At 44.0% G+C, this 18,400-nt stretch overlaps 1 protein-coding gene across 1 annotated transcript in view; it reads right to left on the reverse strand.

Annotated features, from left to right (window-relative positions):
- Positions 1 to 10,045: 10,045 nt before the first annotated feature.
- LOC143296622 (uncharacterized) overlaps positions 10,046 to 18,400 on the reverse strand; it is a 132,148-nt gene continuing 123,793 nt past the window's right edge. The window contains exons 4-7 of the mRNA XM_076608652.1: positions 17,702 to 18,400; positions 14,024 to 14,192; positions 12,728 to 12,896; positions 10,046 to 10,836 (exon numbers count right to left, since the gene is read on the reverse strand). The exon at positions 17,702 to 18,400 is cut by the window's right edge and continues 332 nt beyond it. Coding sequence (XP_076464767.1) covers positions 10,635 to 10,836; positions 12,728 to 12,896; positions 14,024 to 14,192; positions 17,702 to 18,400 — 1,239 coding nt within the window. The 3' untranslated portion in view covers positions 10,046 to 10,634. The remainder of the gene's footprint in view (positions 10,837 to 12,727; positions 12,897 to 14,023; positions 14,193 to 17,701) is intronic.

Genomic DNA, 18,400 nt, shown 5'->3' on the forward strand with positions numbered 1-18,400 from the left:
TGAAAACCCCCCCCCAGAAAGCTGAGAAGTCTGATGGGTGATAGCAAAACAGGAAACAACGAAAGCTGTCTACGCCTAATGGTTGAACACCAAAACATTCAAGCAGCAATATCAGCCATAAATACTGATGATAAACTTAATGAAGAATGACGATGATGACAGCACAAGAACACTTCATCAAGTCAGCTTCACAAGCTCTGTGAACGCCGATCACATGAAATACTTTATCCCACACACAGCCTGCTATCACAGGGAAACGTATGTACAGACCAAACCGGGAGACAGGGGGTACTGCCCTGTGGCACAAAACACTTTCCCATGCTGCACACTTCAGCACGGAATCTCACCACGCCTTCTTCACAACACTGCCGTCACCACCACCACCACCACCACCATGCATGTCTCACCGTGACCAGGTCATAACATCTTTCACTTTGCTTACAGCAAGACAAAACCGGACACAGTTTTCACTGGAACATGGTTACTTTCATCGAACGACAAATCCTTCCAAGTGGCGCTAGTGCCGCCATGTTAGCAAACTACGTTCTCTTCCTGGTATGTCCGCAGTATTCATACTGTAACACCATGGTCCTGAAAACAACATTCACCCATGGGAACATTTTTTCTCTCTCCAAGTTTAATCAATCATACCAGGTGTTCAGCCATGTTTCACTGAACATTACAAGCGCTGTGTTTCCAAAGTCAGCTCCATCCCTGTGTCACAGGGCCACATCTTTCATGCCATGTCTGATCAGTGCACACAGTTACATTTCAATGGTGCATTTTCCAAGTCACACAATACCTTCAGTCTCTCATTTGTTTCAATTTTTCATGCCGCACAATCCATTCAATCTTTTATTTGTTGCATTTTCTGTGTCGTACGATACATTCAACCTTTGTCACATTTCCCATGTTTAACAGTACATTCAATCTGGAGTTAGGAGTCATTCCAATATTTCTTTATCACGCCAACTCAACTCATGTCAATGTTGTCAGCTCCAGCACACTTCCATCTTCCCAGCAAAAGTATACAACTACAACATGTTCCAGTATTCCCCATTCCATGAAATATCAGACTCTTTCTCTCTTTTTTTGTTTTTTGTTTTAGTTTTTGTTACATCATTACAACTTCCACATTACATGATATTTAAGGGGTCATATTATGTAGTTGTTAAAAAAAAAATCCCCCCCCCCCTATCCATCACTGAATTGCAGGAATCTTAAACAAAAAAAAGTAGCATTCAACTCATTGCTTCAAAGAACATGGCTACAAACCAGTTACAGTGATGTCGGTCACGTCTGACAGGTGACGTCCCCTCACTCACAGTAATATCCAATCCACACAGTCACCCAGTACACTCCGTTGCATGAAGACACTCGGGCCTCCGTCACAACGTCACGATTGCAACACCCCTTTTGCGCTTGTAACGCCTGTCGTAATCTCTTCATGTCACCAGTTAGGTGTGTCACAAACTTTACAAAGTCCTATGTCAGTTGCTGTCTTCTTCTTCTTCCAACTTGTATTGTTGTAAAGCCTGTCATAATCTCTTCATGTCACCAGTTACGTGTGTCACAGACCTTACTCAGTCCTATGTCAATTGTTGTCTTCTGACTTATATTGTTGTAACGCCTGTCATAATCTCTTCGTGTGAGCAGTCAATGAGTAATGTGTGTCACGGTTAACATGCTCTTTGTTGCTTTCTCCTTCTCCTGACTTGTAATGCCTGTCACAATGCCTGTATGGAAAATATCGCAAATTTGATTGAATCTATATATGTCAGACTAAAGTCCTAATCATGTCTACTTGTTTTATTCTCGAAACTTGCTTTTGATTTCTCACACTGTCTCTTTTATCAACTTGTCTCTTTCTTTTTAAAGCCCGGTTTGTGTAAAAAAAAACAAAAACAACTTGGCCACATTCTGACAGCTTACCCGAGGATTTAGACTTTCTCCCCGATAGTGACCAAAGTGCTGATTACCAAAGAATTCTGTTCCGATTAGCCGAGGAGATCAAAGCTCATCTCTGTTGTAGCTCACAATGGACTCTTGACTTGACTTGAACCCATCTGTGTAATGTAGTGCAGTGTGTGTGTGTGTGTGTGTGTGTGTGTGTGTGTGTGTGTGTGTGTGTGTGTGTGTGTGTGTTAGTGTACGGCATGTGTGCAAAATGATGAGTTGAAAACATTTATAAAAAAAAAAAAAAAAAAAAAAAAAATCTTCAGTATATTTCATATACGAGCAAGGAAGGCTATCCCTCCCTACTTCCCTCCCAGACATAGAAATTACATTACTTTTCCTTCTGCGTATTCATCACAAGCAACCCCTTCTGCGTATTCATCACAAGCAACCCCTTCTGCAACCCTTCTGCGTATTCATCACATTCCATCTTTTTCTTCTTCCATCTTTTTTTTTTCTTCCTTCTCCCACAACAAGACTCTTCATGCCAGACAAGAGCATTGTCCTGGGAGGACAGGAAGCAAAACTTCACAGCATCACAGCCAGACAAAACATCACATACACACAACACGTGATGTAACACACCGCCACCAATGCCGACAACTCAATCAGCGCTTCTCCCCAGAACGCCACCAAGAGCAGCAACATGGAACACAAGCATCAAAAGGTGTCTGCTGAAAAGAACCCCCCCCCCCTTCCCCCAAGGAAAGCGTCACGGGACAAGACAAAACAAAACAAAACAAAAACAAAAAAAATCCACCCCACAAAACCACCACCACCTAATGAAATCTGCTGGACGTCAGAAACTCGTGGTCTGTCCCACACTGGTGATGATGAAGACAGAGAGAGAGAGAGAGAGAGAGAGAGAGAGAGAGAGGCAGAAAGTTCACACGGTGTAGCAGCATATTTGTACCCACATTGGGTTTTATCCTCAGGGTCAAAATGGACTAGCCCAGACTACACAGAGACTGGCCTGGAATGACCCTTGTGGGATAAATTTCAATATGGTCAGATATAACCCCATCCAAACGGGTGGATTCCCCCCTCCCCTCCCCCTCCTCCCTCCACAACCACACCTTGTAATGGATGTGGAGGTCATTCTCGGTTAGTTTGCAATAACCCTATGGGGTAAATGGCCCACACGATCAATCAAAGTAGAGAACCCCCATATTTGCTTCCATTAAGTTGCAACAGAGAGAAGGGTGCAAGTTTGGAGGAGGTGGGAGTGGAGGAGGTGGGAGTGGAGGGGGGGGGGGGGGGAGACTGTCAAGACTGGCCTAGAGTGACCCCTCTTTCCTTTTTCGGTAACTAAATTCATCAAGCCCCTAGAAGAAAGGCTTAATTTCATTTTTCAGTAACTTGATTTATCAAACCTGTAGAAAGGGCGTAATTTCCTTTTTTCAATGACTTAATTCATCAAACCTGTAGAAAGGGCGTAATTTCCTTTTTCAATGACTTAATTCATCAATCCTGTAAAAAGGGCGTAATTTCCTTTTTCAATAAACTTAATTCATCAATCCTGTAGAAAGGGCGTAATTTCCTTTCTCAATAACTTGATTTATCAAACCTGTATAAAGGGCATAATTTCCTTTTTCGATAACTTAATTTATCAAACCCGTAGAAAAGGTGTATTTTCCTTTTTCAATAATTTATCAAACCTGTAGAAATGGTGTAATCCCCTTTTTCAATAACTTAATTTATCAAACCTGTAGAAAGGGCGTATTTCCTTTTTCAATAACTGGATTTATCAAACCTGTAGAAAGGGCATATTTCCTTTTTCAATAACTTTTTTTTTTTTTTTATCAAACTACAGAAAGGGTGTATTTTCCTTTTTCAATAAATACATTTATCAAACCTGTAGAACGGGCGTAATTTCTTTTTTCAATATTTAATTTATCAAACCTGTAGAACGGGCGTAATTTCCTTTTTCAATAACTTCATTTGCAACTACAGGGAGAAGGGGAGAGGAATGGAGTGTGGCTGTGGGTGTGGACATGTGTGGGTCGATCTTAACTCATCACAAATAACCTTGGGGGGGAGTCACTTGAAGCCAGCCCAGAATCACCCCAGGGTAAAACCCCCCACAGGGGGGTAGTTTGAGGCTGTCACACCGGGTGAAGATGAAAGGATGACATACAGACAGAGCGGGATGCTGGGTCTGTCTGATGGGAGGGGATGGTTTAATTCATGCCTCCTGTCTTTGATCAGCCCCAGCAGGTTTTCTTTTCTTCTCTTTTTGTCCCCATTTTTTTGTGGGAGGATGGGGAAGGGGTGTAGGGGGGGGGTCTGACTCCACACATGATGAAGTTAGAAACTGGGTCACTATTTTCTGTGCAAAAAAAACAACAAAAAAACCCCCAATAAAATACATGAAAGAAATCGCATGCAACAAACACCATTCATCTTCAACTGCTAACGTATAACTAGCTGACATCTGTCACTGATCCCACCCCCTGTCTCTCTATCTCCCTCCACCCCCCTGCTTTTTCCTTTCTTTCTTTCTTTCCTTCCTTCCTTCATAATTTTCTGTTAAAAAAAAAATCATAAGATACTATTCAACTTCAAGTGTTACTGTATTACTAGCGCTGACATATTCAGTCTGATCCCACCCCCCCGATCTCTCCCCCATTTCCACTTTATTCTTCCTTTTTCTCTCCTTCATTCATAACTTTTTGAGACAAGTATGGACCAGGACTGTGGGCTGAACAAAGGATCTCGGCAGCTCTTAAATTTGCTTCGCGTGAAAAAAAAAAATCTTCCTTACTCTATGGAATCAGCATGGTCACTGTCACTGGTCCCCCTAAGCGAGATTTGGTCATTGGATGCACTGCACTGCGGAACACATCGCCGACATTCTCCATGTCCGGCGGTCGTGGGATAGGGCCAGAGTTTGGGCCAAGCTCCTAGAGTTCCGTTCAGTGGTGTTGTCTGCCCACTTCTTTCGCTGTCTGCCTCGTCTCCTTATCCCCTGCATTTCTGGAGAGTCTTGGAAAGCTTAATTGTCAGATCTCGTCACCAAGCAAAACCTTCCCCCATTTCCTCCGCACCCCTCCCACCCTTAGCAAGTCTTCATTCTGGCGTAGACTGAGGAGAATTCAGAACGTTGAGTAAACTTAGTGCTGCAAGAGATCATTGGCGCCACCAACGACCCGGGTCCTGTAGAGTGTTCTGATCCTTGTCGACGAGAATGACGCAGGATTGGGGGAAGGGCGGGGGGAGAAGACGAGCAATTTACACATGTGGAGATTCCACCCTTCGCTTTCACCATCAGATCCCAGGATACACATACTCATCTTCTTCTTCTTCTGCGTTCCAGTTACTCACACATACTCAATTTTTGTGCGCACTTCAGACATCCTTCCATTCAATTTAGCATGCATCCATTTTTAGTCCACAAGAACTTCATCCAGAGTCCATAACCTGAACGTTTCCGATATCAATTGGTCATTTAAAAAAAGAAGAAAGAAAAGAAAAGAAAAGAATGTGTCCACTTTGACCAGTAAGCAGATGAGAGAAGAGCCAGCTGATGAAAACACCCAACACAGAGTGAGTGTGGACATGAAATGAAGACCACAGATTCAGGCCAGACAGACAGGAGCATCAATCAGCAATGGGGAAACATGGAACAGCAAAAACAATCATAATAATCGAAAAAAAAAAAAAAAAAAAATCAAAGTAGGATATAAAAAAAAGTCACCAGGCCGAGAAAAAGAAAAGCAAACAGAAAAACAGCCACACTACAACAGAAACACCAGGAATCCAAAAGTCACACACATACACCAACATCAAGACAACTGCCCACCCATCTAAAAACAAAGCAAAAAACAAGCACTGTGATAAACTTTACACATGTGTCACAAATTCCTATCCTTCACATTCATCCTTCTCTCCGATGGGCGCAACAGCCGAGTGGTTAAAGCGTTGGACGTTCAATCTGAGGGTCCCGGGTTCGAATCTGGTTAACGGCGCCTGGTGGGTAAGGGGTGGAGATTTTTCCGATCACCCAGGTCAATATATATGCAGACCTGCTTGTGCCTGAACCCCCTTCGTGTGTATACGCAAGCAGAAGATCAAATGCACAAAAAAGTACTTGATCTAGTTTCTCTGCCTCAAAGTGATTATTTCTTTCTTCCCCCCCCCCCCCCCCCCTCCCCAAGGACAACTCTTCTGTTCTTTTACAAGCAGCACATGGGAATTCCGGTTTATCACCTGAAAGACTGCCACTCAAACCACTTCTCCATCAATGTCAGCAGGGGATAAAGGGCTTAAACCAGATTTTTTAACCTTTTTTTTCTCTTCCTGAAGTCATGATTTGATCAGATCAGGGTGATGGTGACGATCATGCTGAGAACGTCTCAGACGAGCGTGCGGTCTGGTTTGGTGGACTGTTAATGTTGTCAGTCATTTCTACTGACCGCCCTTCTCCGACAGAAACATTTTTATTTCAAATTATACAGGGTTCACAAAAAGTTAGGGACCACACCCATGGGAACTTGCGCAGCTTTCTTCTTGCGGGCTTGGTGAAACAATGCAGGGAAAAAAAAAGAAAAGAAAAAAAGAAAAAGAAACAGTAGTGTTTGCAGCAATGAGCGCTTCTCATAACCAGAGGTGCTTTCTGGCATGTGCTCTTCCATTTTGTTTGCAATGAAAAAAAACACAGCTAATGTTTATAAATAAACCACTGAATAATGGTAAATGTTCAGCGGAAACAAGAGGCTTGGGGGTCTTTTCACTGTCAGCCGCACCAAAAAATTTTGCCAAGCAGTGCAAACCTACAGGCCTAGCCGAGTTTCCATCAATTTGATCATGGTACAGTACATGACACCAAATGTGGTTTTTCAAACCCATTTTTCTTCCTGTTCATGGTTGCATGTGTGCCTGAAACAGCTGCTTGTGTAGTCTATGTGTGGTACACAATGTGCAGCCTGCATAATTTTGATAATCTATCCTTTTTTGGGGGGGTGGGATAGGGGGGGGGGGCCACGGGGGAGGAGGGGGTAAGCTCTTATTCTTCATTCGTGGGCTGAAACTCCCACGTTCACTTGTACGTTAAACACGACTGGGCTTTCACATGTATGACCGTTTTTACCCCGACTTGTGGGCAGCCATACTCCATTTTTGGGTGTTTTTTTGTTTGTTAACATTCCATGAAAACATCTCAGCTTCAGTGAAGTGGTCCTTAACATTTTGTGAACCCTGTATGTGTGAAGAATGATAAAATGACCATTTTTTTTTTTTTAAAAAAGGTGGAAAAAGCGACAAGCAGAGCGGAACAACGAGGAATGAACTACTTCAAGGTGAGAGGTCATTGTGTCAATGTCACATTCCATTCCACACAAAAGAAACAAAGCTGTACATCACTACACACTTCCATAAATTACACACAATCTTTTCTCAGCTCATAAAAAGAAATTTTGCACACACACTCACTTCACCAATGCTTCAAATCTATTTGTACGGAGATGCCACACCCCAAAAAATTGTTCCACAGAAAAAAAAAATTGTTCTGTTGTTGTTACAAATAAGAAATTTCAAAAAAGGGAGTAACCATTCTTTCATACGAAAATTCCAAATGAAAATAAGCGGCACAAACAAACGTCAGCCGTACGCCATTACTCATTACACAGCAGTGATTCTATCGAACCGACACGTGCATGCAGTGTTGAAAATTGATTAATGTCTACAGTGATCAGCCATTCCATAAACAAGGTGGGCATTTTGTGCTCTGCTGGTGTAAGCCTCAGCTACGCTGGGCAGGCCACATCATCAGAACGCACGACAGTCGTACACCCAAACAGCGGGTGTGCAGTCAGCTCAAGGAAGGCCCACACAGACAGGGAAGGCCCAAACTGAGCTATAAGGACACCCTGAATAGCTACGTCAAAAGGAGAGCACTCAACCACACACAAACTTGAAGCCTCTGCAGCATACAGACAGCAGCATGAAGGTCTCCATTTCCAGAGCGCAGGCTGACTTTGAATGAACAGAACTGGCCACAAGAAACAGATGTCACACAGCAGCGTCTGCCCCTCCGCCCAAGACAACAGACTAGCGTTGCAACATCTGCGAGCGCCTGTGAGCTTCCAGTCTTGGATTGTGGAGCCACTCATAATCCCATTGAAAACACAGATTGCGTCATCTTTGCACTATGATGGACTTCATTGAGAAGAGGAGATCATCCACTACTACAAACAAGGTGGGTGTTTTGTGTTCTGTTGGCACTAACACTTCATAAACTCTCAACATTGCATCACATTTTACACTAATTCTGCTCCATGTTGAAGCAAGTGCTCTCACACTGAATCCCAGTTCATCAAACTGGTTTTTCAATCTTCCAATTGTGTTGAAGCAATCAGGCAAGGGACGTGACTCTTGACAAAATTCTGGCCAACTTGGTTACTTACCATGTTTGGGGAGTGTGAACACTTTTTGTTGTTGTTGTGGCAAGATTTATTTTTGATCATAACTATGAAGTCGTGTTTCCTTATTCAGCAAATACAAAACAAAGTGTTCTGAGATGTGTTATTCAGTGCTTGTGATCCAGACAATGCTAGTGAGAATGATACACGCCCAGTTCAGGAATCCAAACGTTTCCACAGGTACATGTTGAACTCACAGAGAGAGAAAACCATGCAATGTACTTCAATCCACGTCAATACAGCCTCATTACCATGGTCCAAAAGAGAAAAAAAAAAATACAGGCAATTCTGGAAATGACAGTAACAGTGTGTACCAACTCACATCGTCACCATGCAGTGTGGCATAAACATACACACTCATTCATGCATGCACACACATACACACACTGTAATGAACACGCACTGCAATTGTCATTCACCTACAGTGCACCAGTCAACAATCATCACCACTTCTACACCAATTGCTCACTCAGTGGGATTAAATCGGTCAACATCTTGTGATTTTTTAAAATATTTTTATGCTGTGGAAAAAGAAACACTATACTGTCCAAGTTTTCACAACATCACAGGCAAAAAAAAAAAAAAAAAAAAAAAAAAAAAAAAATCACATGCACACCCACACAGAACAACAAAAAAACAACCCCAGCTGTTTGGTATTATGACTTCTTGTTTTGGTTGTGACTCCAGAGCGAGAGATGCACTTTGGGTGGTATCATCATTCATGGTCGACGACGAAAGAATCAGTCCCCTTTGAAACTGTTGACATCGCTTCCATCTGGACAATGGACACTCTTGACTCGTTCACACACACACACACACACACATGCACACGCACACACATGGTTCATCACTCAGTCATCTCTTCTGTCGTCTCCTGGAAAACTCACGTGTCCTGCTCTCTTTCAGGAAAGCTGCACATTCATTTATGCTCCACAGAAAAGCTGTCCGATCAGACTGTTGTGTCACATGGAACAACTGTTCCCACTTCAGCCGAGAAAACACAACTTGCTCTCTCTCCGCAGCACAAGTCACCGCTTCTCCCTCACTTTCCCTTCCACTCCATGTCCCACGTCAGTCAGAAGTAGTTTCTTTTGTTTGTTTTTTTTGTTTTTTTGCGTTTCCTCAACAAGCTGTGTGCAGTAGAAGTGTGACTGAAAAAAATGCGTCATCAGCCCCCAACATTGTCCGTTGATCATTATTATGAAAGTTGGGGGGGTAGGGGGGGAGGGGGGGCAAGAAGATGGGGGGCGGGGGGAGGGGGGGATTTTTTTTATTTTAATTTTTTTTGCCTTTTTAAAAAGTGGTGTGATCAAATGACATGATCATGGGTGTGTACACAGACACATGGGCACACTCAGTCAGATTCTTCACTGGTCAGATTAATCCTCTTGTAGATTTTTTGCCCACCACAATACAACGCAACCTCTTTCTCTCTCTCTTTATTTATTTATTTTTTTTCAACACAACACACAGAGAGTTCTCATGCTTTCTCTTTCACATGGAACACACAAGATGCACGTACACACACATCACACAAGATGTACGTACACACACATCACACAAGATGCACGTACGCACACATCACACAAGATGCACGTACGCACACCACACAAAGTACACGCGCACACACACAGGAACACACGTGCGCAAGAAGGATCCGATGCGTTCTGGGCACTCCCCCGATGAAGACTTCTGGCTTGGGGCATCAATGGCTGGTTTCTCCTCGTCTCACTCACTTGTCTGAAGAAAACATCAGGCACACGGTGACGAGGGGGGAAGGGACAGTGGGCTAAGGGGGTGGGGGGGGAGGGGAACATGATGGTCTTCATCACCTCCCCCCTTCCTCTCACCAAACCTTGTTCTTTCCCTCACTTCCTTCCTAGGATTATTGTCGTCCGTTATTGCTCCCGTTTGGTCAAATCTGCTGACACCCTGAGGGCGAGAAAGAGAAAAAGAGAGAGAGAGAGATGGGCCAAAAAAACAAAAAAAACAACAAAAAAAACTCAGAAGTCGCAGGTGTGTATTTGCCGCAAAGTTTGCTCATTTGTTTTAATATAAAACATAAGCTGCCTCTTCTTCTTTTTCGAATCGTGTCCCCATGATTTGATTTTCATCCGTAAACTTGGATTCACACACTCCACACTGGTACTGGCAACAAATCCGCCTTGATAACAAAACAAACAAACAAACAAACCAAAAAACGTGTTCTCATTTGCGCCGTGTTGTTATACCAGCATTCACACTAAACAACAGGAGGCATTATGTTGGATTTTTCAAAATGCGCTTCATGCGGAAGTCGTAGACTTTGCGACAGACGAAGATGTTGTCGGGGTCCACCTCTTCGTTGGGCAGCTCCCGGCGAGGCAGGCTGGCGTCCGAGTCACTGGAGCGCTCAAGGTCAGGGACGATACGGGTGCGGGGGGAGGCATGCTGCTCTATACGCAACATCTCAGATTGGTACCTGGTATGGACAAGAAGAAGAAGAACCATGATTATAAGCATACTTTGGAACTGTCACTGTGATCATGACCATACATTTGAACCGTCACTATGATCATGAAAATATACTGGAACCCTCACTATGATCATGAACATACACTGGAACCATCACCATGGTCATGAACATACACTGGAACCGTCACTATTGTCATAAACATACACTGGAACCATCACTATGGTCATGAACATACACTGGAACCGTCACTATGGTCATAAACATACACTGGAACCATCACTATGGTCATAAACGTACACTGGAACCGTCACCATGGTCATAAACATACACTGGAACCGTCACTATGATCATAAACATACACTGGAACCGTCACTATGATTATGAACACACATTGTCACTATGGTCATAAACATACACTGGAACCGTCATTATGATCATAAACATACACTGGAACTGTCACTATGATTATGAACATACATTGTCACTATGGTCATAAACATACACTGGAACCGTCACCATGGTCATAAACATACACTGGAACCGTCACCATGGTCATAAACATACACTGGAACCGTCACTATGGTCATAAACATACACTGGAACCGTCACTATGGTCATAAACATACACTGGAACCGTCACTATGATTATGAACATACATTGTCACTATGGTCATAAACATACACTGGAACCGTCACTATGATCATAAACGTACACTGGAACCGTCACCATGGTCATAAACATACACTGGAACCGTCACTATGATCATAAACATACACTGGAACCGTCACTATGATTATGAACACACATTGTCACTATGGTCATAAACATACACTGGAACCGTCATTATGATCATAAACATACACTGGAACTGTCACTATGATTATGAACATACATTGTCACTATGGTCATAAACATACACTGGAACCGTCACCATGGTCATAAACATACACTGGAACCGTCACCATGGTCATAAACATACACTGGAACCGTCACCATGGTCATAAACATACACTGGAACCGTCACCATGGTCATAAACATACACTGGAACTGTCTGAGAGAGAGAGAGAGAGAGAGAGAGAGAGAGAGAGAGAAAGAGAGAGTGTGTGTGTGTGTGTGTGTGTGTGTTTGATATCATTTAGAGTGAAAAGACGTCAAAGAATGAATGGACAAAGGTGAGAATTATACAGGTAGTAAAAAAAAGTATATTGCCAATTGTCATACAAGGAAATAAGTCAAAAACTAGAAAGGGGATTTTCATAAGTACTTTCATTCAACTCTAAAACCTCATCAGTGGGCTCTTTCCGACTTTGGTCCAATTTGCAGAGCAATTCAAAGTTTTATTTTCAGACTATTATCAAATTCATTAAGGACTAAACATTGCTCTGATGTAAAGTGCATATGCTTCAGTAATGTGACAATCAAGCATATAATTTTAGACTGATTTGATGAAGCATTACCAGCACGAAAGTGTGTCGTCTCAAGTGACTGAGAACATTGATGTTTTTTTTTTACTTTCAGCATTCATTATCAGTTGTTTCACTTGCTACATTAACGACTTCTCTGTTACGAAGCCCATAAAGTAATTAACATTCATTATCAGTTGTTTCACTTGTCAGATTAATGACTTCTCTTTTATGAAGCCCATTAAGTAATTATCTGTAATTGTATACAGATAATTCTATTTCAAATTCCACCCTGCATTTACCCGGTTTCCCCCCCCCCCACCCCCCAACTCACCATATACCCACTCCCCCTCCTCTCCTAAATAAACCATAATACTCAAATGTAAAAAAAAAAAAAAAAAAATCAACACTCTCGCAAAATGCCTACCATCACCAATATGTGTGACGGGACATTAAACAAAATTAACTCCGTGAAGGTGAGAGGCCACTCACCGACAGTACTGGTCGAAGGTGAGCACGAAGCACTTGTCATCGATGCAGGCCACACTGTTCTCGTCCCGATGGCGCGAGGCAAAGACCTCGTTGTCCAGGTTGGCCTTCTTGCGCCCTGCCTCTGTGTGCTCCGGCTGGTAGTACCACAGCAAGCTCATCATCATCTCCTCTGTGGGGGAAAAACAAACAATAACAACATGTATTTTGTATTACTCTTTTTGTCACATCAGATTTCTCTGAGTGAAATTCAGGCTGCTCTCCCCAGGGAGAGCACGTCGCTACACTGAGTGTGCCACCCATTTTTTTGTATTTTTTTCCTGCCTGCAATTTTATTTCTTTTCCTATTCCAGCGGATTTTTCTACTGAATTTTGCCAGGGACAAACCGTTTGTTGCCGTGGGTTCTTTCACATGCGCTAAGTGCATGCTGCATGCGGGACCTCGGTTTATCATCTCATCTCAACGACTAGCGTCCAGACCACCACTCATGGTCTAGTGGAGGGGGAGAAAATACTGGTGACTGCCGGTGTGATTCGAACCAGTGTGCTCAGATTCTCTCGCTTCCTAGGTGGACGTGTTACCTCCAGGCCAACACTCCAGTATAAACTATTCTCTGTTTTCAGTTGTAGTTGTAGTTACCACAAAAATATATATATATATATATACACTCTCATCATAATCTCTGTGGAAAAACAACATGTATAACCCGTTCTCTGCTTTCAGCTGGCAGTTCTACAGCAGACTCATCATCTTTTGGGGAAGAAAAAACAACGTGTATTAACTGTTGTCTACTTCTGGTTGATAGCATCATAAATATACATCTTTCTGTCTATTTATGTAGATCTATATATGTCTATCAGACAGTTGTCTGTTTATCTATATACATCAAAAAAGCATGTCATTTTTATTCTAACTTCTTAACAAATCCTTTAAACCTGTGCACACACTGTATACACAACACCTCCAAATCTCACCCCAACAGAAATACAAACACACATTTTAAACACATACATTCACACACAAAAATTCACACACACACACACACACACACATGCACACGAAGACAAACTGATGCACCCTACCCCCCAACCACACACACACACACACACATCCACCCCCACCTCCAAACACACACACACATACACACCAACATACAGTACACACAACACCCAATTACCCCCACGTGCACACACATACACAAGTCCAAGACACCTCCCTCCTAATACACACACACCCCGCCCCCCTTACCCCCCCCCCCCACCCCCCCCCACACACACAGAGACAAAAAGCACACTGACTGGTCTTGGGATGCTCCCAGAGGGCGCCCACTTTGGCCACGTAGGGGACGTCCGACTTGCAGCACCCTGAGCGCAGCAGCACGCAGTCGCGCACACAGATGACGTCGCCGTGGGTGTTGTGACGGATGGCCCGGTAACACTGACGCTCCTCCGAGGGCTGGTCCCAGTGCTGTGATAATAATAATAATAATAATGATAATCATAATATATTGTACTTATGTGGTACTAAACTCCTCACAGGTGGGCTCCAAGCGCCTCGTATGTATGATAAAAAGATACTCTGAAAGTCTCTCTGAAAGCATTTGATACCAACCCTGACTCCTGGGAGGAATCTGCAGTGGACCGTGACAAATGGCACGCTGCTGTGCACAAAGGCGCCAAGTTGTGTGAGGCCAACAGGACTGCTGCAGCTGTTCAGAAGAGGCAGGCCAGAAAGTCACGGGCAAACAAGCTCCCTGGCAATGATATGCCTGTCTTTGTCTGCCCCAACTGTCAGCGAACATTTCGTGCGCAGATTGGACTATTCAGCCATCTGCGCATTCACAGATAGATTCATGAGCATGCCCCCCCCACACACCACCACCACCCTCCCCCCATCCCCCAGCTGGATGACAATGATGGTCATCATCGATCTCGATGGACACACACCACCATGTATGATAATCAGTTGTGTCCGACTACGATCACCAGAACAACAGAGGAGGCAACTGCTGTCCTGACTATATTTGGGCTAGAATTTGATTATGATGGAGAGTGTCTTGCCCAAGTTACACCCCCACTCTCTCAGCCACAGGTTTTTAGGACAGTTGGCGTTGGGTTTTGTTCCCAAAGGCTAGTTAGCCCTCAAGACTGCGGCACTAATGGCCAGTGCAATCCCACATAGAAGTGGAAAACAAAACCTGTATCCACCAATACAACACTACAAATTGCAGACATATGAATAATCACAGGAAAAAAAAAGGCACAAAATACACACACACACACACACATTTGCGTGTTTAAACACAACCCACACAAGTACTACAGTGGAGGCGAGTGCAGAGTGTGAAGAAGACAAAGAACTATGCTTTGTCACATCCAAAGGCCATTTTGAACAGGCTGGGACTGCTAGGGAAGAGGGGTGTGTGGGGGTATGGAGAGGGTGTGTGTGTGTGGTGGGGAGCAGGGGGAGGGGGGGGGGGGTGGCAGGGCGGAGAGAACAGGCATCATCAGTTCAGTACAGTGTCTCAAGGACGTGCCATTGCATTCGGACTAACGCATTCGTAACTCAACACACTTAAGTCAGGCCTTGAGGAAAAAAATAAAACATAAATTAAAAAAATTGGAAAAATAAAGAAGGAATAAATAAATCATAATAACACTAAACTATGATGATAAATGGCAGGTGCATTAAAATATAGTGCAGCGAAAGATAAGAAGAAGGCAAAAGATTGAGATACAGGCATCATCATTAATTATTTAGTTGGTAACTCAGTCAGCTAATTAACTGACTGATTAGTTGCTCCATTTGTTATTTTTTATCTTATCAACCATCATTAATTGATGCTTCCAACTGTCTTTAAAAAAAAAAAAAGGCTTCCATTTGTCATTTTGATATCACTGAAAAAAAAATCAATGCTTTCATATTTATCGTTCTGATCAATCAATGCGCATAAACAGAAACCCATTCTATGAATCCTTCCTTAGCAAGGAAAAAAAAAAGATAAAAAAAAGACAGAATTCAGGCGTGAAAAGTACGCCCCTCACGCCGCCATTCCATGCTCCTCTCCTACCTTTTACATAACATTCATTCAAACATGAAAATCAATTCGTTCACAAAATGTCTTCAATTGCCTGACGGGCGCAACAGCTGAATGGTTAAAAGCGTTGGACTTTCAATCTGAGGGTCCCGGGTTCGAATCACAGTGACAGCCCCTGGTGAGTAAAGGGTGGAGATTTTTATGATCTCCCAGGTCAACAGACCTGCCAGTGCCTGAACCGCCTTCGTGTGTATACGCAAGCAGAAGATCAAATACGCGCATTAAAGATCCTGTAATCCATGTCAGCGTTCGGTGGGTTATGGAAACAAAGAACATAACCAGCATGCAGACTCCCGAAAGCGGAGTATGGCTGCCTACATGGCAGGTTAAAAAACGGTCATGCACATATAAGCCCACTCACGTATATACGAGTGAACGTGGGAGTTGCAGCTCACGAATGCTGCTGAAGAAGAAGAAGAAGAAGAAGAAGAAGTCTCCAATTACCAGTATGTGTGGTGGGACATTTAAACAAAATTCCTGCTCCTCCTCCATCCTCGGGACTCGCTTCATTTCTCTCAACAGATTAAAAAACAAACAAACAAACAAAAAAAAAGAACAAAAGTCACACATCCTGTCTTAAAGATAAGAAAAAGAAAGGCCAAAGAAGCAACACCAGGCACTTCCAACAGCAGGCCACAGACCTTGGTGGAGATGAGGGATGCCCCGGATGGATGGCCCTGATGACGGGGGGGGGTCAGGCCAAAGGGTCGGAGATGTTCTGATTCACAGTGAACATACAGCGCTCCTCTGTGTGTGTGTGTGTGTGTGTGTGTGTGTGTGTGTGTGTGTGTGTGTGTGTGCACCACTGATAATGTCTATCTCTGGCTGAGGGCAAACATGATCATGGGCCTGGAAAGGTAGGTAGGTTCGTTTTTGGAGTGTTGGTTCGTTCTTTAGTTTAACGTCTTTTCACTGTAAGTGATATCAGACGAGGGTAGGAAAAAAACATTGATTGGGGGGGGCGGGCGGGGGGAAGAAATTACTGTGTATGCATGCGAGTAAGCGAAAGTGTGCATGCGTGCGTTACATACAGAAAATGATTGACTTAAGTTGGTTTTTTTTTGTTTTTTTTTTTAAAGCATAATAACATATTTCTGATGAAAAACTATAACAGCGAACCAACTGGACTATTTAAAAAGGAGTTGAAAAAGTCATACATTAGCAATGGACTGCTGAAGATTGTCAACACCGAAGATGATTTCAGTTCAGGGATGTGAGACTTTAACATATCGCAAGTTGGTGTATGATTGGCTGTTATGTGAGCACCAAAGATGCAAGAAACATTACTGACATATCTGGTCTTAAAACAATTCATTTGGTGTGTGTGTGTGTGTGTGTGTGTGTGTGTGCACGCGTGCGCGCACATGCATGTGCTCATTTCCCTCTTTCAGTTCTACCCTATGAGAGGAAACGGCGGTTCTTTCAGGTCGCCCTCTCACAACATAGAACTCTGAATCAAAACTTCACCCGACAGGTAAGTCTCGTTCTCCAACCCCAAGCCTGGAAACTAAAGGTAGATGAAAGCCTGGCTGAATGACACGGGAAATGAACGAAAAGCGGCAAAATGATGCTGTCAGTTGCCTGTACTCAGGCAGACAGCCTGTTGCGCGAATGACTGTGTTTTTGTGAAGCGCTTAGAACCTGATTTCTGACTGAGGATAGGCACTACATTTTAGAATCAACAATGATAATAAAATCTACTTTCATTTTCTACCCTTCAGCAAGGGTAGTAGTTTGCACAGGAATGAGAATCAGACCCGTGCTGGACTCTGCACCAGTGGGTCACGGTACAGTATGCGTCATCAAACATCATCCTTATCATCATCATCATCATCATCCTCATCATCATTCTCCCCATGTCGTCATCCTCCCCACTTACCACGCTCACCACCTTCTTGGTCTCGGGCTCCCCGACCCATACCCAGCCGTGCTCCGGAATGCTTTCTTCTCGGCCGTCACCACTGCTTCTGCTGCTGCTGCTGCTGCTGTCCGCTCCACTGCTGCTCTCCCCCTTCTCGGCGCCACCGCTGTTGTTCTTCTTCTTCTTCTCGGTGCCAGACGTCTTCTTCTTGGAGGCGGGCTTGCCGCTGGTCCCGTCTTTGGTCCTGTGCCCATTGCTGCCGCTGTTGTTGTCCTTCTTCCGGTCGCCGTCCTTTTTGTGGGCGCCGCCGTCTCTCCCACCGTTTTTCTTGGGGTTCTCTCCGTTCTTCACACTCTTGTGGCTGTCACCACTCCCGTCTTTCTTCTTACCGCCCTCGGCGCCGTCTTTCTTTTTACCGCCGTTGTCCGCCGAATCCTTCTTTTTGCCGCTATCTGCTGTGGTGGAAGAGTCCTTCTTCTTGTTCTCACCGTCCTTCTTTCTCCCTTCACACGAGTCCTTCCTCTTGGAGGAAGCCTCGCTCTTGGTGCCAGAGGAGGACTTGTCATTGGATGACGACTTGTCCTGTGCAGGGGGCCGCTTCTTGGACAGCGCAGGGGACCCGCGAGGGGGGACAGGGGCGACGGCGGAGGGTGAGGAGAGAAGCGAGGTGTATCCAGACCCGTGGTGGTGGGGGTGGGGGTGGTGGGGGTGGTGTGG

The sequence above is a fragment of the Babylonia areolata genome, chromosome 21 (assembly GCF_041734735.1).
Source record: "Babylonia areolata isolate BAREFJ2019XMU chromosome 21, ASM4173473v1, whole genome shotgun sequence".
NCBI lineage: Eukaryota > Metazoa > Mollusca > Gastropoda > Neogastropoda > Buccinidae > Babylonia > Babylonia areolata.